Source organism: Equus asinus, chromosome 24 (assembly GCF_041296235.1).
Source record: "Equus asinus isolate D_3611 breed Donkey chromosome 24, EquAss-T2T_v2, whole genome shotgun sequence".
Classification (NCBI taxonomy): domain Eukaryota; kingdom Metazoa; phylum Chordata; class Mammalia; order Perissodactyla; family Equidae; genus Equus; species Equus asinus.
The window spans coordinates 36883238-36906418 of NC_091813.1; the positions used below are offsets into that span (position 1 = coordinate 36883238).

Consider the following 23181-nt stretch of genomic DNA (forward strand, 5'->3'; position numbering starts at 1 on the left):
TTATATCAATCAATCAAAATTTAAATGAGGTACCTAAAATTGAATAAGCATAGAGGAGAGAGACAGTTAGGATTATGATGAATTTATGATTTTACATAATCACTAATACTCAAGTATCAATTAGATATGTGAAACTGATCATTAACTTCTCTTGCAAGTAAACGTGTATCAGATCATGGGCAAAAAGACAAAACACAAGGAGAATCTCCGTCAAACCACCTCTGCGAATCTGCATATATATATGCTTATGCATAGAAAAGCTATACAAAGGCACAAAAAATGAATTTAATAGTCACCCTTTTTATTTTGTATTTTGATTAGATGCTAAAGGTCTTTACAACTCTTAATAAATATAAATTAAAATAATTCACTGACCAATTTATATATTGGAAATGTTTGAGGCCTATTGGAAATGCTATTAGAAAAACGTCTGTTGGCTTAAAACCATTTAAATCTTTAAAATCATAATATTTTCTCTATTAAAAAAGACAATGGAGGTAAATTCTTCCATTGCTCTTAAATTATCAAATGATAACATCTGTTTATGACCCATTGTGTCGGGTCCTCAGACGTCAGGGTTCCTCATTGAACCCTGACTGTTGCACCTTGGAGAAATGAGAATGAAGACCTGGGAAACTGTAGCCACGACCCAGCTTTTGATCAAAATGATAAAGAAGCATCCAGTCTCTGTGTGTAGCTGTCCAGAGCTCAGTTACAGAACTAAAATATCTCAGATGTGACCTGTCTCAGTTTGTAGTTCTCACATTGTTTACATGACCTCTCATCCAGATCTGCATTAGATATCAGCTTCTTCCAAAATGGTCTCTTTAAAGATCTAGAACCAAATACATCAGGTGAAAAGTCACGTGTCTTGACAATTGAGATATAAAAACGGAGATCAAGTTGTTAAAAAAGTTGGTCTCCATGACTCTTTTATATAAAGGGATGATTAAAAATCAGTTTCAGACGTCCATGGAGCAAGTAGTGTTATGTATTTCGATAAAGGAGGTGGGTTTACAGATTTTACTCACAAACAAAATAAGAATATTTACCTTTTTTGAGAATACAGGCTTTAAAATTTTTTTCTCTCTTTACTATATTGAAGTGCGTGATTTATACAAGTCAAAAGAGGAGAAGATAGATATAATGAACAACTATGAATTTTAGGGCAAATTCCTTTTTGTACCTTTGAACAAACATATACTGTAACCTAAACAGAATGTGTCTAAGTGTGTGTTTAACATCCTGTAGAATACTATCGTTAAAATGTGGATGCTGGTTTCCACAATTCATAGGCATGAGAACAAAGCTAAATATAAAAGAATATGCTTAAACCATCAACTCAATTCTTCCAGACTTTAGTTCTTTCCTTGTGGGGCTGTAGGAGAAACCAAAAAAAAAAAATCTCCAAATTATTGGCTCTCTCCAGTATGATAGGTACAGGTTGCCAAGGCATTGCAGTAAAATAACAGAAACAGACAGACCTGGATTTCAACCCAGCTCTTATGTAGCTGTGCAGTATTAGGCCAGCGCTTAACCTTTCTGAGCCTTAGTAAACCGAGGTAATAGTTACCTCGCAGCTTGTTACATGTAATCTTCCATGTTGCACGTGTTCAATACATGGTAACTATTATGCTAATAGGGGGAGCTGATTATTGAAGGCATTAGATTGGACCCTGTGAAATTGACATTTTTGAAGATAAAAAACGGCCAAATTTCAGATCTCGTTGTGAAGTGGTCCCCTCTTGGGAACCTCAAGGGCATGAGGCCTCAGTGGAGACTGCAAAATCAGATTCCTTGGTGACTTTTCAGTTGATGATCATGGATGGCCATTTTTATCAGTGACTAGTCTATAATATGCTGAAATGACATCCACAAGCACGGAGTTTGAGTGTCTTAGACTATCCCACTCCATCTCAGTATAGATAAGTATTTTGCATTTTACTAAAGTTAACATATTAAACTCGTTGCATGTCAATGGTTATACTTCTGTTCCATGCTACTAAGGATCACAAGTACAAAGAATGGGCACAAGTACATCACTTCACCTGTCCTTTCTAGTAATGCCAATAACATAGGCAAGCCTGTCTAGACTTTTGATGATCCATGTACTCTCCTAGAAGCTTGATTTCAAGGTGTTCTCCATGTTGTTGATTTCCTTCTCAGTCACTCTTTTCTGCACTTGAGGCAGGCGTTTCTGGAAATTTCCACTCAGAAGGATGTAGAGAAAAGGGTTAATGCTGCTGCTGGCATAGCTGAGACAGATGGAGAGGTAATAGCCCACATAGAAAGCCAGTGTGGGCTGCTCCATCTGCAAGTTCACCAGCTGGATCACGTGATAGGGGGCAGCACTCAAGATAAAGACTGCTACCAGCACCAGCACCATCTTTGTCAGCTTCATCACTCTCTGCCTTGGAACACTGGGATTGTAACTACAAAGGAAACAAGAGGGCGACAGAAAGTAAACAACCATAGAAATTATGGGGCCATTATCTCCTATAACCTTTTCATAATGACTATGCTTTGGACTATAAAGCTCATTTTTATTCCTACTTATTCAGGGCATTGTGAAAAGATTCTTTTTCATTCCTGTTAAAAACTTCCCAAAGCTGGAACACTCTGAGAAACAAAATAAGTGATATAGTATTGAATTAAAATCCAAAATATCAAAGAAATATACATGAGTCTATGCTCTTATAGATAAATGATGCATAAAGGGGAGAGAAGAGACATACCTTCTTTACAGAAGAATTCCAAATAAAATATGTAGATACTCCCTTTTCTAGGAGACGAATCTTAATTCCCACCCGCCCCTTGCCCCCTTGAAGGTGGGCTATGCTTAGGGACTTGCTTCCAAAGAATAGTGTAGAGAAAGGGATAAACAGTAACTTTACAGTGGAGAAACCTGCCAAAGACTACCGTAACCAAGTGATCATGGTTAACATCAGCAGAGATGTCATGTAGTTATCATGTGCCTCCTGATATGTTGTGATGAGAAGAGCTGATTTTTTCCAAAAACACATAACCGCAGTCTAATTCTGATACCAAACCCAGATCAGACAAACCCAGATCGGGGCGACATTCTACAGGATATCTGACCAGGACTCCTCAAGACTATCAAGGACATGAAAAACAGGGAAAGACTGAGAAACTGTCACAGACCAGAGGAGACTGGGGAGACATGACAGCTAAATGCAATGTGGTGCTCTGGATTGAATTCTGGGACAGACGGAGTATTTTAATGGAACAACTGAAATCTAATAAAAGGGTAGAGTTTACTTCATAATAATGTACCAATGCCCCTTTCTTTGTTTTGGTAAATACATCATAGTAAGGTAAGATGTTAATGGGGAAACTGGGTAAGGAGTATATGGAGGCTCTCTGTACTATTTATGCAACTTTTCTGCAAATTTAAAATTATTATAAAATAAAAAATATTTTAAAATCCCCCAATTTTAGCATGTTATGTCATATCTAGACATTTAACAGAAATTTCCCCGGGACATGGTTGAAGCAGATGAGCGAGCCTGGGGAATGATAGGAAAAAAAGTACAGCAGCTGAAAATCATTCTAAGATAATGATTCCTCCACAGTTTATCAGAGTAGGCACCATAATTCCTCTAACTTCTTGTATTTTGAGGGACAGCTGGACAGTACGAGTTTTGTTTCATATGCTCTTAGTATTTCTGAGGGAAGTGTTGGGAGCAAAGTGATCTGATTTGGAGAACTGTTTTAAAAGGGCTCAAGCACCCTCTCCAGCTGTCGGTGTCTTGATATTCCATATAATTCCATTTCAACTTTCTCACCAACTCAGCTCCCTGTGATACATTTAGAAGCGTATTTTTTTCTAGAACTGTGGCTGCTTCCCTTTCCCATTCAAAATAGACCACCCTTTAAGAATGTAATATTTCCAAAGAATTTCAAGAAGCTAAGTGAGAAAAAATGTCATGGGCCGAGAGACCACCTAAACCTTTGGTACCAGGGTAGCCACAAACTTTGACTAATGATGGTTAAATTGTTCACACATTCTTTTTTTAAAAATCTTCACAGTGTTATGTATGGTGTGTGGGGAAACCCAGCAATTATGTCTTTCCAAAAGAAATACAATAATCTATTGTAAAGACAAATTTTAATAAACATTTTTTAACCCAACATGTTATATTATCACTGACTTATTTGAACAACTTCGTAATACAACTTCAAGTAAAAAATAATTTAGATTTATTTATTCAGTTTTAGAGACAAGTTTAAGGGTCTTTCCTAAGTTTACTGTCTTTAGGTAAGTCTTTGTTTTAATTAGTTCTAATTAACTTGTCCTAAAGTATTCAAATATTAATGAGATCCTGCTCCTCTAAATTAAAAAAATTAAAACACAAAAATTAAAAGGTCATACACAACACCTGGGATATTTACAAATGTGCATAGCTGTGCAAAATGTATAAATAAAATATTTAAATAAGATTGTCATTGTTGATGACAAATATAAAATTCTTCTGCAAATAGAATCTTGAGTTCTGTTTATATTTTTAATGATGATTTAATGATGATGAAACGATTATATCACTGACTTCAACATGTATCTCTGAAGATCCTCAAATAGCTGCTTCAGAACATGTCTTATTTTCAGAAACCGCCTTATACAGACATTACTGCCCATATATCTAAGTGTGGGATGTTTCAAGTTATCATTGCTTCATTTTCTATTGTAGATGTCTTAGGATCTCTGAATTGTTCTTTTAACAAACAAAGCAAAAGAAAACACTTACCATCTGGCATCCTTATTCTGCTGATACATCTCCCAAGTATAGCATAAAATTAAAATGTAGCACACCAAAATCAAGGGCAAAGGGAAAAAAAAAGTTGTTATCGTCAAATAAAGTGTATACCTGTAAATGGAGAGAGAAGACATGACTGTTGCGTTCACATTGCTAGAAACTGGCTTTTACAGTTAATGAGTGATGCTTTTCTGATTTTTCAGAGCCCAGGATAAAAGTACTTGGAAAAAGTTAAGGATCTTTGGGTGCTGTCACTGGGGAAGTCCTGCTCTTCGTGGGTTCACTGACGAGGATGCTTGTCCCTTCTCTAGCCAAGCCCAACACTGCTGAGTATTCAACAGGTGAGGATACTTATTATTATCACTATCTTTAGTGTTATTAACAACAACAGGCAACAGCAGGTAACATTTATTATCTAGCAGGCACCGTTCTCAGTGCTTTACATATTTTAATCCATTGAATCTCAGCAGTCTCATGAGTACAATGCCATTAGCTTCCTCACGTTACAGAAGAAGAAACTAAGGCACAGAGGGGTTAAGTGGCTTCCCCAAGGTTGTCCAGCTAGTAAGTGGCAGAGATGAGATTTGAACTCAGACAGACAGTCGAGCTGCACAGCCCATACTTGTAACCAAGACTCCAGACAGCCTGTCAAAGGGCCTGTTGTAAAATCAGCCAGTCTTTTCCTCAGTGCTCCTCCGGGGGGATTTCTCAGGTAAGCCAACTCCATTTCTGCACAGATGCCAGGTGTCCTCCTTCCTGGCAGAACCCCGGCATCAGTGAAAGAAGTCAGCCCAGACTTCGTGGGTATGGACAGAGCGGCAGAGAGAGAGCATCTGGGACGAGAGCGACCCTGAACGCAGCACAGTAGATCCAGTCCCAGTTTACAGTAAGGACTTAATTCTAGGAAGAACAGCAGAGGCCAAAACCTCAGAATATCGCTTATGATAAGCAACCAAAACCAGCAGAAGCAGCTGTCAGTGCAAAATACTTAATCTTTGTTTCTTTGACCCAGGCCAAAGTCATACAGTCCTATAGTGAGCCTCAGGTTGTGTTCTTTTAGACAGGTTGGGGCCCTATCAGTCTCCCAGCCTCCAGTGATTAAGTACCATTTCACCTTTAAATTGGCTGATGGCTTTTGTCTGTAAGTGCAGCCAGTGCTGGTGGGAGGAGTAAGAAATAAACAATCAATCCTATCGATGTTGCACTCCTCTGGAGAGTTTTGTTACTCGATTCGTGGCCTTGCAGGGCCTTTGCCTCCATCCCTCTTGGGTTGTGTCTATATAATGCAGAAATGACTCATCTAATTGACAAGTGGTAGACAGGAAAAAGGAATGTGCCAGATCGACTTGCCGTAACGTAAGCAAAAATCACCTAGCACAGTACCTGGCCCTTAGTAGGTGATCAAAAAATTTTAGTCATAGACTCCAATGCTATGTTAAAAATCTCAGAAAATTTTTGACTTAATTTTTCAAGTTAAAATGTAAGGAGTGCCTGTGTTGGTTGCTGTATTAGTTTCTAGGGCTGCTGTAACCAATTACCACAAACTGGGGGGCTTCAAACAACAGAAATGTATTGTCTCACGGTTCTGGAAGCCAGAAGCTGAAATCAAGGTGTTGGCAGAGTTGGTTCCTTTTGGGAGTTTTGAGGGAGAATGTGCTCCACACCTCTCTCCTAGCCACTGGTGATTTCTAGCAATCCTTGGTGTTCCTTGGTTTGTGGACACATCACTCCAATCTCTGTCTTCACATGCCTTCTCCTCTCTTTGTCTCTTCAAATCTCCTTCTCCTCATTAGGAGCCAATCATTGGATTTAGGGCCTACCCTAATCTAGTATGACCTCAACATAATTTGATTATATCTGCAAAGACCCTATTTCTCCATAAGGTCACATTCACAGGTACCAAGTGTTAGGTTAACATATCTTCTAGGGGACACAATTCAACCAAACTCCAGTTGCATATGGATAAGGTTGGAGTCTGGGGAACTCCTAGACCCTTTTGGAAATTCTGCCCCTCCTGTGTCTGGCTGCCACGGATCTTTAAAATACATATTTAAATATATTTGTGTCCACTGGGGTTACATGATTAAACTCAAAATCCTTCTCTAAAGGTGACCCTCTCCTTAAAATCAAACTATCAACTTGATTGTGGAAAGCAGAAAACTAAGCAGGGAGCCTGGCCCGAAGAGGATCCCCGAGGACACTCTGCGCAGCTGCTCATGTGTTGACAAGGAGGATGAAGCACTTCACAACTTAATTCAACTCTATTTTTCTTAAGTTTTAAGAACCTACCAGAGTACATCGTCAGGGGATGTTAAATCAAAAGCACAACTCTCGACGCCATCTTTAAATTTGATGACCTTCGAGTAGACCCAGACAGGCAACGCCAGAATAAAGGAAGCTGCCCAAAGGCCCAAATTGATGCGGATGGTCTTGCACCTCGTTCTCCAACTTGTCAGTCGAAATGGTTGGACGAGAGCCAAGTACCTGCAAAGCCAGTTAAGAAGGATTTGGGAACAATCAATAAAAGCACTGAGCTCCAAGGATGAAAGGTTCATGACAAGAGTAAATTATTAGTATTATTATCCTCCCTGAAGCACACCTCTATCAGGGTAAAAGAAAGTTCTATTTTTTAAGAGCTAGCTGGTACCTGTAGAGAAAACAACTCTTGACCTTGCAGGTCTGAATAAACCACTCACTGAAATAGCTGTCACTCCATGAACACACTGATAATGGCACAATTCTGGTAGGCAGACTCATTCTTTACAAAGGCACTTCCCTTGTAGATGAGGCTCTGGAAAACCTGGTCTCTGAACAGGGATTTCCTCCAGGAGGAAGAGGCCCTCCGTAAGTCCCAGTAGGATTTACTGACGTGGAGGCAGGAAGGAGGAAAGTGCACTGGCTGGTAGGAGAATCCCCCAGAAGGATGAGGTGGAGGCCCATGGGACAGACATTTCGCTCAGATGCCTTTGCTGGAGGGTCCCCGGGCTCTTGGAGTTTCAGTTCTCAGAATCACAGTAAAGATAGACAAACATGATTCTTACAGACAATGCAAAGTCCTTGGGGAACTTAGGCTGGAGGCCGGAGGGGGGAAATGGGCTAATTTCATGGGGAAGAGTTTTTCTTTTTTCACGTCTTTTTTTCCATTTTAGATCCCGAAAAAAAAAAAGGATAATCATTAATCAAACTTGAAATCCGGACATACCAAATATATTTTGTCCTCTGGCAAATCCAAGAAGAATTTTTCAGGGCCAACTGAAAGCTAAAGCATGAAAAAGAGAGCTCAAATTTAGAGGGAAGGGTATTTGAGAAAACATTTTTGCCAGGGGTGGGGGTGGTGGAAGGTGGTATTTGTAGAAATTAAATAAATGTAAAATATGGCTTTGATGGTCATTTCATTTTCTCCAAGCCTTTGTAGAGCTACTTAATGAAGATTTACAAAAATGAAAAACTCCCTGTCCTCTTTCAGTTTTGCTCAAGAGGCAGGATGTTTTGCCATCAGCTAAGGGACCCCTCAGCTTGTAGGGAGAGATGGTGGCCCAGGGTGCCTCAGCGCCCCTCCTTCTGCACATGCACCTGCATTACCTGCTCTAAGGAGAGAAGGCCCCCTGCCCTCCCTGCTGGTGAAGGGGATGAGGTAGTGATTGTACAGCAGGCCAGGCATCATCTGTCTGGGAATAAAGGATGATGAGTAATAGCATTGATCCATTAGGGAATTTTCTCTGATCATATTCTCCCCAGCTAAAATCCCTTCAATGGCTTTCCAACATCTTTCAGGTAAAACTTAAACTTTTATCATGACCCACAAGGTCTTTCTCCACCTGGCCCTGCCGGCAACTTGGGCCGAAGCATGTGCCAGTCTCTCTGGCCTTCCTTCAAGTTCTTTCCCCTTTCAGGGCCAGGCACATGCTATTCTACCTGCCTGGCAGGATCTGTCTCTGCTTCTTCCTGCTCTTCCTTCAAGTCCCCATTTAACTGTCTCCCTCTCTGTGAAGCCTCCCCTGACCACTTGCTCTATACAAGGGCCCATGCCTAAATGTGGGTCATTGGGGAACTCTACTTTTCCTTCTTAGTATGTATCACTGTGTGGAAATGCACATTTACCCATGTGACTCTTCACTAAATGTCTGTCTACGCCTCTGGAATGGAAGCCTCATGAGGGCAGGAGCCTTTCTTATGAGTTTAATGCTACTGTATCTCCTGTGTCTGGCACAGTCCCTGGCCTATGGTCCATGCTCAATAAATATTTGTTGAATGAATGAATTGAATGAATGAATGAATAGGGAGTTTTGGATCCTACTTTCTGACTTTTGATGTTGTAGAGAATTTATTTACAAAAGTAACCACTAATAAAAGTCTTAGGTAGCTTTCATCTGGAGGCAAAAATTTTTAATATTTTGGAATTTTACAAATTACTTTTGTATTGTTTTGGAGGTCAGAACTCACAATATTCTACACACTTGCAGTTATTTATTAATCCGAGAAAGGAAAATGAAAGAGTTATGGGAAACACTTGAAATTTATGATCCATTAAATTGACAATTAAAATGACTTAAATGTAGAAACAATAAGGCATACTTATGGCACTAACATTTGGTTATGGACTTACACAGAAAACTCCATTTCTGTTTTACAAAATGGCAGATTTGGTTGAATTTTTACGAATTGCCAGGGAGGAAAAGTTTCACTTTTATAGAATCTTCATTTGTTTCTGGCCACGTGATCCTCTAGAGTGAGGACAGGGAGAAGCAAAGGTCCTGAGTGTCCTAAGTAAAAGCTTAGCCTACTGCGTCCATCAGATTAAAACAAACAGACGCTATTCAGATGTACAAGACACACACACACTCACACATACACTCAGAAAAAACCTGTGATCGTCAGAAAATATATACAGTTGGTCTGTTCCAAGGCAGACAATGTCCATCCCCTTATTTACAGTGAGAAGTTTACAGAAGAGGTACAATTTCCCCTCTTTAAAAAAAAGCCAATACTCTCCTGCTTTCAGGGTACAGGATATGGAGAAGCTTTTATTATGTCTGAGAATGGGATTGTGATTTTTGGTAAAGCCTGTACTTTGGGTTGCTTTTCTGCAGTGGACCTGCACTGTGCAGGGCCCTCCCCCAGTGTTGGAACCCTGGCAAGCTCACCAGCCTTTACTCAAGACACGGTCTGCGTTGGCTGGCATCAGCGGAACTAACCAGACCTGCACAGTGCAATGGTTAAAAAATGTGATGTTAATTATAAACTGAAAAGCACACTCTATGTTTCGAGAATTCTTTTGCAGGAAAGCAGCAGGATATAAAAAATGCATTAAACATATGCATCATTATTCATGTCTTAATAGTAATAGTCCAGTGAGTGATTTATATGAACCTTGCTATTCCTTTGTTTATTCATCTGAAGAATCACTCATCACTTCCCCACCCCAAAGGCCACTAGGAAGAGTAAAAGAGGCAGAGCTCAGGAAGAAGTCCGGGGTGGACCTGGGGAAATTTAACACAGCCCTCGAGACTAACATTCATTCATTCATTCATCAATATTTTTTGAGCACCCTTGTGCCAGGCGCTGTTACACAGACACTTGGGATGTATTGGTGATCAAAGACCCTGGCTTTGTGTAATTTACGTTTGAAGGATAGAGGAACCTAGAAAATAAACAACACACACATCCACACACAAAGTTAATTAAACTATGTAATATATATGAAGCAAGGGAGAAAGAAAAAGATTAGAGCAAGGGAGACCAAGTGTGCCGCGTTGGGGTGGGACGAGGGAGGTGAGTGGAGATTTGAAGTGAGTTGTTCTCTGAGACAGCATATTACTGTTGTGCATATTACTACTGTCTTTAGGGCTTGTTTCTGTTTGGGGAATGCTGCCACAACTGGTGTGGAGGTCCTGGTGTCTGGCTGATGCAGGGCACATACCGGCTTGCATGCTTCTTAAAGAGGCCAGACAGTGAGGTAGTTGCCAGCTACCTGCCATCTCTAGAGTTGGACAGCCTAGGTCTGAACTGGGGTCCACCACTCACTGGTTCATAAGTACTCATCCTCACCCTCACCTCCTCGAATAACATTGGCTTACATGGTTGGTGAATATGGCTATGGCACATTCCAGGACAGAGTCTAATAAATTTCTAATGATGTAAAATGGCAGCATTTGCACTAACCAATCACAACGATGTGTGTAAAAGATGGTCTTCCTAGTACTGGGACATCTCTTCCTACCTGTAGAGGAGCCCATATCTACTCCATTGATTCCTAGAGCTGCTGGGTAATAATAAGAGTGTGTGAGACAGTGAACATACGAGAAGCAGCCCTGGACAGGGTGTGAGGAGACCTACTTCACTTCTCAGCTCTGCCACTGGCTCTCTATGTGACTTCAGCAAATTCTCTCACCTCTCGGGGTTTCAGCTTCCTTATTGCAAGAATGACAGAGGGCATTCATTCTCGTCCCAATATCTCAAGATTTTATGATCTTTTTTTCATGCAAATACAACTGAAGTCAAAAAGAATGATTAGAAAAAAGGAGAATTTAGTGTTTTAAGTTTTCCATTAAATAAAATAGACCTCTGTGAAGGTTGGAAAAATATTAAGTAATCAGTCCTACAATGAAACAAGCAAAGGAAGAAGAAATTTGCTATTACAAACCAATACTGATGTTGCTTAAATTGGGGTGACCTTGGGTAACCTCTGAATTATGTTAGGATATTTCATCGTCTCTTCACTTACCTGTCCACACTCATTACAGTCATGATGGCACTGCAGGCAAACTGGTTGCAGGTGTCCAGTGATGTGATGATTGTGCAGAGAGGCCCCCCAAACACCCATTCTCCTCCTCGGGCCCACTGGTGAATAAGAAAAGGCATTCCAATGATGTGGACCAGATCAGCCACAGCCAGGTTGCAAATATAAATGTCAGGAATTGTTTTTTTCCTGGACCTGAAAGGAATGGAGGGAAACCGAGGATTGACATTGAAAGGACGCACCTTCTTCAATTTATGCCATCTGTTACACATTTTTTTTTATTGAGTTAATGATAGGTTACAATCTTGTGAAATTTCACTTGTACGTTAATGTTTGTCACTCCTGTTGTAGGTGCACCACTTCACCCTTTGTGTTACACATTTTTTTTTTTTTTTTTTTTTTTAGATTTTATTTTTTCCTTTTTCTCCCCAAAGCCCCCTGGTACATAGTTGTATATTCTTCGTTGTGGGTTCTTCTAGTTGTGGCACGTGGGACGCTGCCTCAGCGTGGTCTGATGAGCAGTGCCATGTCCGCACCCAGGATTCAAACCAACGAAACACTGGGCCACCTGCAGCGGAGCGCGCGAACTTAACCACTCGGCCACGGGGCCAGCCCCTGTGCTACACATTTTTAATCGCCACAATTAATTTTGCAAGTTAAAGGAAAACCTACACAAATGCACATTCAAATGCCTAGTCTTGTGTATAATTAAACATTTTGAACGATTTATCTGATAACTAACTGTGGTGTTTTAGAAATATGTCCACAGTTCTTTGATATTGCTTTTAAAAAGTGGAGCCTAATTCCCTCCCTTTGAGTGTGGGTCGAACTTAGCAACCCAGTTTTAATGAAGAGATGTGGTGGAGTTGACAGTGTGATATTCGAAATTCAGATGTAATGGCATGGTGGCGTTTTCTCCTCTCTCTCAGATCACTTTGTCTGGGGGGAGCCAGCTGCCATCTTGTGAGGATGCTCAAGCAACACTATGGAGAGAGCCATCTGGAGAGGAACACAACAACATGCCAGGTATGTGAGTGAGCTACCTTTCAGTAGATGCTCCAGCCCCAGCCAAACCTTTAGATAGTCATCTAAAGGCAGATAGCTTGACTGAAACTTTGTGAGATACCCTGAGCCAGAACCAACCAGCTAAGCTGCTCCTGGATTCTTGACCCTCAAAACTATGTAAGGTAATAAATGATTGTTGTTTTAAGCCCCTAAGTTTTGGGGTAATTTCTACATAGCAACAAATTACACCAACTCTAAGCTCACTCAGGCAAAAGGCTTAGTCTTTACTTATCCCTAGCATAAAAAACAGCTGAACAGGGAAAATAAATGGTTTTCATTGTGCAATGCATTTTTCCCTACCAAAGCTGTAAGTTCAAATCCTAACTGAGGCCATTGTTTAAAAAATTTCAACCATTACTTTGAAATATTCCAATAAAATCTAACCCAACAGCAAAGACTATTAATTAAGATCCTGAACCCCAGACAGTGTGAAGAAGAAATCTGAGATGAGTAAACTGGGAGAGGGCATTGGGAAGGATCTCTTGTGTCCTGCCAGGGGAAGTGAATTAGATACTATCTAGATGTGGCACTCTCCTTTGTAGGCAAAAGAATTTTCTGAGAGCAGAAACTTAAATTTAAAATTCAGTTGGTGCCCTATCTTCAAGGAGTTGGGACATTCAATAATAAACAGGAATCATCTTTACTGGGAGACGGTATTCATTAATTCAACAAACATTTTATTGAGCACCAATTACACGTCAGGCATAATATTGTGTTCTGGTGCCACAGTACTAAACAACCCCAAAACCCTAACATCAAGGAGACATGTATAAATAAACAAGCACATTATAACGTGATGAGAGAAAACTAAAGCAAGCACAAGGAACACATAAAAGGGGCCTCTACCCTCTCCCATGGGGACCGTCAAGGCAGATTTCTTGGCAGAAGTGGCATCTGAACTGAGGACGAATAGAATTTAAAGAGCACACAAGAATTAGCCATAAGATTATGCCACAATTGCTAGTTCACTCTCCATCCAGGGCTATTGCTCAGTGGTTTGGAAGCTAGTGTGTGTCTTTATAACACATGGGCTTCAAATTCTACAGCCTGTGAACTTTATATCTAAGCTATCAAATTCTTGTGTGAGACATCAGTCTGGGCAAGGATATTTTAGCTAGGCCCTGGCAACACACACCCTGTGGGGAAGTTACTGCCATTGAATCTGTAGGGGAGGAAGACAATTTCCTCTACCCACGCTAGGTCCATCTGGCTGGGCTACAAATTAAATTGACATGACACAGAATAATAGGAGAAAATCAAACGAAACTTTATAACATGTAAACATGAGAGACAGTCAGGAAAACTGAGTGACTCACCAAAATGGCAGAGGCTCTCATCTTAAATACCATCTTCAGCTAAAGACAAAGGAGGATGTTGAGGGTAGTGGTTTGGGGCTTCAAAGGGGAGGAAGTCAATTCACATGGAAATGGAAAAGCAAAGGTTTAGTAGACAGAACTTTGATAAGGATGGGCTTAGCAAGGACCCTCACAGTTTACCAACACCCAGAGTTATCTATGGTGATGGCCTGTCCTGGGGATGGGCCTTTTACCTTAAATTCTTTTAGAAAGTTAGGGGGAAGGTCAAAGTTTCTTTAAGTCTTTCGTTCTTAAAAATAATTGAGCCAAAGAGATATATTTTGAGGTGGCCAATTCTGATCCCCCACTAATCCTTACTCAGCCACCACACTGTGGGCATTGTTGATGCCACTGATAAAGCAAGTTGGTTCCTTGTCCCCAGAAGGTTGGTGACTCATCTCAGAAAAGACCAAGAGGAGAAGATAATTGAGGAAAAGATCATGTCAACCAAAAGAGCCACCAAGTGACTCCTTGGTCTCTCATCCTCTGTTCTCTCCAGGCCATTGAGAGTGGGAGATGGAGAGGGGACAAGGTTGAAGAACAGCCACTAGAGATCAGATAGAAGGAGTTCCACACTAAAAAAACAAAAACAAAAGCAAAAACACAACAAAAAACCCCCATAAATCTTAGCCTATAAATAGATGTTATTTCCATTTGAATTGGAATATAAACCATAAGTGGTTGCTTAGGTCCTAATTGAAGCCATTAGATTCATGGCCCTGACAGGCACCCATCATTTACCGATAATGAATTATGGTAATTCCATTGTTGAGGACAGTGCAGGCCATTAACTGGCAATTAAAAATAATTAAATAGAAGTTTCCAGATGATATTCGGTATAGCAAAAGAGATTCTGAAGCCAATGATGTATTTATCTGGGCATAAGGTACTCGGGCAATAAAAATAACACAATTTTTATTATTGTTTTCTTTACTGAAAGTGACAGCATAGAAATTAAAAATAATTAAACAGAAATTGTAAAATTGCTAACTATACAACCTCCATTCTTTTATTAGGTCTAATTTATCTCCAGATTTCCTGTTGCTAGACTTCATTAAATTTCTGTCTCTCATAACTCAAACAACTAAAATAAAAAATGTAGATTAGTGGTCATTTCAGCTAACATGTTTTCTATATGGTTAACATAGCCAAATCAAATGCTCACTAATTTGAAGAATGATAAAATAAATATGGTATTCTACAATACCATACAATAAATGATATAGTTGTTACAAATCACAGTTTGCAAGAATATTTAATAAAATGGGAAAAATTCTTAAGTAAAAAAGTCCCAACGATGTATGTGGCATGACCTCAACTTTATTTAAAGGTTTGTTTAAAAATATGCTGGAACTGCAATAAAAAAATAAATTAAAAAAAATGCTGGAATAATATGTTAAGTGATCACAAAGATTACCTATTTGGTAATAGTGGTATGACTGATTTTTGCTTTATTCTTTATTTTTTATGTTTAAAAAAATTCTGTTAAAAACATGTTTACTTTATGCAATTGGAAATAACAATATATGCTATAGATTAAATAAACTAACAAAACATATAACACCACACATTCAGGAGTCTGCTTTGCTGATCAGCTCACTCTCAAATCCATTTCACACCCTTCACCAGCTTTGTTCCTAGGTCTCCTTGCCAACTGGCTTTTGCTTAGTTTTGGTCCATAGGAAGCACTATTAGAGGGAAATTGGAGGAAAGGAGGAGAGGAGAGGCCAGGGTATTTCCTTCCCATCTCTGCTATTGGCAGTGGCCATATCCCTTCCATGGCTCTACCTTCCTCTTGCAGGAAGGGGAGCATTTCATGTTCCCCGATCCCTCTGTGGCTACAGCTTCCAGCAGGCAGCCCAATCTCTTGGGGTTGTAAAACCACCTCCTTTTCTCCATCCAGCTCAGGGCCAGGACAAGGGTGGTGGTGTTGGGGTGGGGCATGGTGGTAGGATGCTGTAGTAGCTTCCTGCTTTTGTTTCTTTCTGGGTTGTATCACCAGTTTCTGTTTGGCATTTAACTCTAGTTGAATTAAATTCCTATTGCCAGCCAACCCTAATGGATTAATAGTGATTTCATGAAGCAGTGTATTGAGAAGAATTCTGAGTCCTTACACAGGTACTACAAAAGGACAGACCTGTGTGATTAGAGATGACTGCCAAGGATAGGAGAGTTAGAGTAGAGTGACATATTTGCCAATGCTGCTTTAGATACATAGTGTTATAAAGGGGAAAGAGAACCTAACTGGGAATTCTATTTTATTTCTATGCCGTCATGTGTCCTTGGGCTAGATATTCAACCCCTTTAGATTCCAGAGTTGTCTTGGTGCATTGGACCATAGCAATGAGTGTCTCTCACCAACTTTCCAGTTCATTTGAATAGATGTGGCTGCAAGGTTCAGCAGCTTCTAAAATGTAGGGTATGTGTGCAGAAAGGATATGGGTCAACCTCAGCAAAAGCTTACATGTGACTGACACTCTGGGAATGATAAAGGGCTACGTCAGAGGGAGCCACTAGTTATGATTTAAGCTGGGTGGGAAAAAGGAGGAGTCTTTGTTATAAGCATTTTTCCTCCCTGTCTGTCTTAGCAGCTGGTATTCCACCCTTAGATCATTAGTGTTCCTTTAGGTTAACACACTGTCCCTCTTGCCATCTCTATAAAAATGTAGACACCATTGGGAGAGTTAAAAAGTAAGATGTTTCAGTAATTTATGACTTAGTGTGACTTAGTTGACATGACAGGGAGTTGAGGGCAGGGAATGACAGAAATGAACTTTTTATTTATTGGGAGACAGGGCATCCCTTAAGAGAGTCCCTGCCCACTCAAAGCTGTCTGTCAGTAGACAGGAGAAAGATGTGTCCAGGAGGAAGAGGAGGGGGCTGATGGGGAAAAATGTTGTCTCCTTTATTGAAGTAGTTTCCCAGGGCCCACTGTGGCTGTGGAGAATAGTTGAGTAACGGGGTTGAGTTCATTAGTCTCACTCCAAAGAGGAGAGGGGGAAAATGTGATGTTATAATTTGCCCAATTTTCCTCCCACATTTTCTAATCTGGCTTCCTTTTGACCTGCTATAAATTTAAAGCATGACAGACTAGTAATGATCTGGCCTTACCACTTTATAGTCACCCTCTTAATGCACAAATTGCTTCTCACTTTCTAAAAAAGCCACATAGAATATCTTATTCTGGAAGCTCTATCTTCCTTAAATCCATTTTTTCATACATGTTTCTAGGCTTCTTTTGGCAAAGTTAGAATTTAGTTCTTTGCTAGCTTCCCGGCATCATTAATGATCCTACTGACTTTTAGTTCTATTCATTCTCTTCTGATACAAATATTTATCACAAATGGGAAAGTTACTAAATCTTCTTTAAATGCATCCATTTCTTCTTATTTTTAGTGTAGTCTTAATATTTTAATTGAGCCACCTGTCTGTTAAGAAGGTAACAAACAAAAGATCATGACAAGTCATGATGAATATATTAACATAAATTGCATTAAAATTTTTGGAGGGCAATTTAAAAAAAAGTGTTAGATAAATTCCAAGCCAAAAGAATTAAAATTAATTTTGCTTTCAAATAACTTTTGAAAGATTAATAAATTTTTAGAGAGCAATTTACAGAGAAAAATATTAAAGTCCTAGCAATAAAAATTAAAATTAAGTTGCTTCCAAATGTTTTTTGAAAGACGAAAAGATTCATCTTAAAAGCTCCATTAACATATATCTGCTCACATGTTATCTATAAAATGGTTATGATATAAAGAAATGACAGATTTTTCACAGTTATTGCACATAAATTGGTCAACATGATGGCTCAGCTTTTCTTTTTTTCCAGTTAAATGATTATTTGCTTTATGTTCAGAATCTGTTTCCACAAATTATAGCTCAGTATTGACTTTTGGAAGAGTTCATATTCCACATTTCTTCTTTTTTCCAGCTTTGTCTCTATATAAGTAGATGGGATCAGGACATGGTTTATTGGTGTAATTTGAGGGGAATGAAGAAGTTTCTCTGGCCCCAAATATCTCTTAAACAGCTTGTCACAGGGCCTGAAATCCAACACTGAAGAGTCTTTGCATTTAAAAGTTGTCTGTAAAAATGCAACCATTTCTGAAGGGCTAGCACTTTATAAGGACTCTATTTCTCAACAGTGGAACCAAGGCTCTGTGTGTGTGAGATACACTATACATATCTTCAGGAGAGGACAGCAAAATACTGAGGGGCATGAGGCAAGATGGAAGAAGTGGTCAGTTGCAATCAGCAAACAAGAGTGAGCTAGAAACATTCCTATGCTTTTATTAACTTTTGACTTGGCAGTATTGCCTCCTTGAGGCTCCCTGAGGATATTTAATTACTTCCATTTCCCTTCCTGGAACTTATTATTTGAACCATCTTTCTTCTTTTTTCACTTGACAGCTTTTAATGTATTATTTTTCATATTATTTCATGTGTTTAAATCTTATCTTCTCCACTAGACTACGAACTTTTTAGAGTCAGATGCTACCATATTTCTTTGGCTTTTACATAACTCTTAGGACACTGCTGGGCATGGAATAGGTATTTAGTAATATATATTGAGTTGAACTACTTCCAGCACTTAAAAAAAATTAATTTAAAATGCTTGATATTCACAAATGGCTTTATGGGACTCAATAAAAAATGCCTGAATTCATTAAGAGTAGAATTCCAATGTATCAAATAAGTCTTCAATTATGGACGGTGTAAAAAAACACCATTGATATGCTACCATTAACTTCAGAGATAATGATAATAAAAATTTGAAAATGGGCTGGCTGATGAGAAACCACCTAGAGAAAGCGACCAGTTATGAGCTTTCTCAGGGATGGTGAGTGTCATTCCCATCTCCATCCTAAGGGCTGCTCTTGCTCTTAATTGATCCTAGGAGGATTCTTCCATCCACATGGCAAATCCAACCATCTTTCTAGTTTTGATGATTTCTTTGTTCTCATTAATGTGGAAGAAGTAGCCTGAAATTTGGAATCATGGGATCTGAGTCAAGTGCCAGGACTGTCACTTACTAGCTGTGGGATGCTGGGCAAGTTATTTTCTCTCCTGAGCCTCTTTCCTCAAATGGGTATGATAATGATAGTATTGTTGTTTTGAGGATTAAGTGAGTTTACAACAGTGCTTTTAAGTGTAATACGCTACACAAAAGTTTGTAGTAGCTATATGTTAATATAAGATTGAAAACACCTATTAGGTTGTACTCTAGAATGTGATTTATAATATATAAATATGAACAAAAATTCTTTTAAATGGTGGTTATAAGTATGCTCAGGGACCAGGACAGAAAAGTTTAACTTCTTTCATTGATTAAAACAAGTAAAACTTAAATGTAAAAATAAATTAGGATAGCAAAGACACAAAGTAATGATGGGGCACATGTGCCCTAACTCTATATCCATTTTGTCAACCCCATAGAAAACAAGCAGTCCGTTCTTATTCTCCAGGTTAAAGCTTATGCTCTAGGTTGGAGAAGAAGGAGAAAATTACCTGAATGAGGTGACAGAGGTGAAGCAAAGGCAGGAGGTACTAGGGAGCAGCTGTCCCTCGGTTTGGCCTACATGGGGGTGGTTTGTATCGAAGGGAACAGCCCATCATTTACGACACCCTGAATCTTTGGGTGATCAAGTAATCTCTCTCTCTTGCCCAAGTGAGTAAAAAAAAGTCTCTTTCACCAGCCAAACCAGGTCAACTTCTTAGGATATCTCTTATTGCCGGAAAATAAGATGGTTGTATTATAGTTTCAATCCTGCCTGGGCTCTGCCTCCAGAGATTCTGAGTTGATTGGTCTGGGGTGAAACCGTGTACTAGGAGTTTTAAAAGCTCCCCAAGTGATTCTAATATATGCCCAAGGTTGAGAATCACTGTTCTAAAAATTCACTAACCCAGCAGTAAGCATTGGTCGAGGTCTTTTCATTTTGAGACCTGTAAATGATGAAAATATTGTAGAATTTCCTTTAATTATCTTAAGCAAATATTTCCAAAACCTGATTTAATCAATAAAAATCCTACCGGAGGGAAAGGATTCACTTAGGGAACATAGGGTGTCCCTAAATTATGGAAAAGAATAAGAAGCCCTTACCTTATTATAGTGAATACAATGAGGATGTTGCCAACCAGCCCCGTGGAACAGATAATCCCAATCATGGAAGGGAGGATGACTGTATCCACAACGCTGAGGGCTTGATAAGCAAACTCTTTATGCCAGGACTTGTTCAAAAGTTCAGCAGAGGTGTTCCAACAGGATGAGTGGAGTGAATTCATTGTTCATGAACTTCCAGTGGTTAAAGCTGTGAAGGAATAGGAAGTGACTTATTTAATAAATTTTTGAGGCAGTTCCCTCAATAGATTTTCTTTAACTTTAAAAAATATTTATTGGGGGGCTGGCCCTGTGGCCGAGTGGTTAAGTTCGCGTGCTCAGCTGCAGGCGGCCCAGTGTTTCATTGGTTCGAATCCTGGGCGCGGACATGGCGCTGCTCGTCGGGCCACACTGGGGCAGCGTCCCACATGCCACAACTAGAAGGACCCACAACGAAGAATATTCAACTATGTACCGGGGGGCTTTGGGGAGAAAAAGGAAAAAATAAAATCTTTAAAAAAAAAATATTTATTGGGGTCTTCTTTGCACCAAGAATCCATGCAACATAAGATTCCAGGGTGTGTATGATTACTCCATGTCCATAATGATCTCACAGATTACCAGAGGAAATATGTAAATAGCAAATTACAGAACAGTGTACTATGAAAGTGTGCACATTTTATCACATCCTCTTGTGGTACATGCTTTGAGCATAGCTGATATTGACTCAGTACACACAGGGACTGGTTGTTTACAGCTGGCGCCTGTTCTTACTGGCCTGTGTGTCTAGTCATATTGACTAGTACCCCTGCAATACTCATGTTGTTCATGTATCTTCACTGTTATAAAGTGCATGAGGACGCAAACTGATTATTTAGGAATGGAATGGGATAAGACTTCCCGAGAGGACTCCTGGACCATCTTGAAAGATGAGGAAGAGTTAGCTTAGTAAAGGACAGTGTGGGAAGGAAGAAGTGTTGTACCAGTAGGGGTACCGCAAACAAAGAAGAATCATGGCACAGGAAAAAATGCCTACCAATCAACCTACAAATAAACTCGTAAACAAACAAAACCTAATTGAACTGGAAAATTATTTGCTTCACTAACAATCTTGATAAAAGACATTTTAAAAATGCTAAGTCTTGTTTCTGGTATGGTAAACTGGGGAAGTCGGATTAACCCTCACAGTGAAAACAATAAAATATGCTGGGCAAAATATATATGTATATGTATGAATATGTGTGTGTGTGTGTGTATATAGCAATTTAAAAATATTCAAGATCTGAAAAGTTAGTGAGCCCTCCATGGCCAGTTTTTGGATAAGATCCTGTAACTGGGAGGTAAGCACGACATAGAAGTACAAAGGCTATCTTTATCTAGAAGGCATTTACTGATGCCACAGCCATTTGAGCTCTGCTCCCATGTCTGTATCATGTCTTAAGGGAAGTCAAGGCCCACAGCCTGCCGAGGGTGGGAAATTTGGCAGGAGAACTCTTCCTCTGAGCTGGAGGCCCAGGGGCTGCAACCTCAGGTATGGATGAACAAGATTCAGATTTTCCTCTCCTACCTCCCCAACCATTGGGAACTGCTGAGTGAGTTGCCTTGGTACCTTTGGAATGGAGAAGAAAATGAGAGGAAAAAATGCAGACTTCTCTGGGAGGTTCTGGCTCCCAGAGTCCCTTCCCTGGGAGGGTCCAGAAGAATCCTCTCAGATTTGTGCCCTGAGCAGGCAAAGCCTAGTTAGGCCAGGGACTTTCAAGGCTTGAACTTAGTCTGAGGTGGTCCGGAACTATGAAGCACCCTAGGTACCAGGCAAATGCAAATACAAATGCAAATCCTTTTTGAAGGGAAAAACAGCTATCCTAAGGCCTCAGGGAATCCTTAAAATACTTTTTGAGGGTAATGAGGTACTGTTGAAGCAGTCAAAGATACAAGCATTGCTTATATACTGCTCAAAATGGATTAAAGATTTAAATGCAAGACCCTGAACTGTAAAACGTAGGGAAACACATGTTTCTTAGAAGAAAACATTGGGAAAAAGCTCCTTGACATTGGTCTTGATAACAATTTTTTGGATATGACACCAAAAGCTCAGGAACAAAAGCTAAAATAAGCAAGTGAGACTACATGAAACTAGCAAGCTTCTGCACAGCAAAAGACACAATCAGCCAAACAAAAAGGCAACCTACAGAATGGGAGAAAATATTTGCAAACCATCCATCTGAGAAGTGATATATATCCAAAATATATAAGGAACTCATACAAATCAATAGAAAAATACAAATAGTCTGATTAAAAAATGAGCAAAGGACTTGAACAGACATTTTTCCAAAGAAGAAATACAAATGGCCAACAGATACATGAAAAGATGCTCAACATCCCTAATCATCAGGGAAATGCAAATCAAACCACAATGAGCTATCACCTCACACGTGTTAGAACAGCCATCATCAAAAAAGCAGAAAATAACAAGTGTTGGTGAGGATGTGGAGAAAAGGAAACACTTTTGTACTGTTGATGGGAATGTAAATTAGTACAGCTGCTAAGGAAAACAGCATGGAGGGTCCTCGAAAAATTTAAATGCCGTATGATCCAGCAATCCCACTCCTGGGTATATATCTGAAGGAAATTAAATCAGTATCTTGAAGAGATCTATGTACTCTTGCTCATTGTAGCATTATTGACAATTGCCAATACATGGAAACAACCTAAGTGTTCATCGATGGATGAAAGGATAAAGAAAATGTGCGACACACACACACACATACACACACACACATATACATGATGGAATACTGTTCAGCCACAAAATAATAAAGAAATCCTGCTTTTTGCAACAACAAGGATGGACCTTGAGGGCATTATGTCAAGTGAAATAAGTCAGACAGCGCAAGACAAATACTGTATGTTCTCTCTTACACACGTAATCTGAAAAAGCTGAACTCATAGAAATAGAGAGTAGAATGGTAGTTGCCAGAGGCTAGGGTGTGGGCGGAGAAATGGGGAGATGTTGATCTAAGGATATAAACTTCCAGCTATAAGATGAATAAGTTTTGGGGATCTCATGCACAGCGTGGTGACTATAGTTAACAGTATTGTATTGTATACTTGAGATTTGTTAAGAGAGTAGATCTTAAACGTTGTCAC

General features: G+C 39.6%; 1 protein-coding gene across 1 annotated transcript; it reads right to left on the bottom strand.

Annotated features, from left to right (window-relative positions):
• Positions 1-1469: 1469 nt before the first annotated feature.
• Positions 1470-20239, bottom strand: MCHR2 (melanin concentrating hormone receptor 2). The gene is made up of 5 exons (XM_014841103.3): positions 20038-20239; positions 11500-11709; positions 7065-7259; positions 4767-4886; positions 1470-2432 (listed from the first exon to the last, which is right to left on the bottom strand). Exons 1-5 carry the CDS (start codon positions 20217-20219, stop codon positions 2117-2119), a joined length of 1023 nt encoding a protein of 340 aa, XP_014696589.3. The 5' UTR covers positions 20220-20239; the 3' UTR covers positions 1470-2116.
• Between the last annotated feature and the right edge of the window lie 2942 nt (positions 20240-23181).

Excerpts from the sequence above, each read along its gene's own strand:
- MCHR2 (XM_014841103.3), bottom strand. The coding sequence starts at position 20,219 with ATGAATTCACTCCACTCATCCTGTTGGAACACCTCTGCTGAACTTTTG. Across the intron at positions 11,710-20,037 it reads ATTGTATTCACTATAATAAG|GTCCAGGAAAAAAACAATTC; the intron begins GTAAGGGCTTCT and ends CATTCCTTTCAG. Across the intron at positions 7,260-11,499 it reads ACTGTAATGAGTGTGGACAG|GTACTTGGCTCTCGTCCAAC; the intron begins GTAAGTGAAGAG and ends CTGGCTTTGCAG.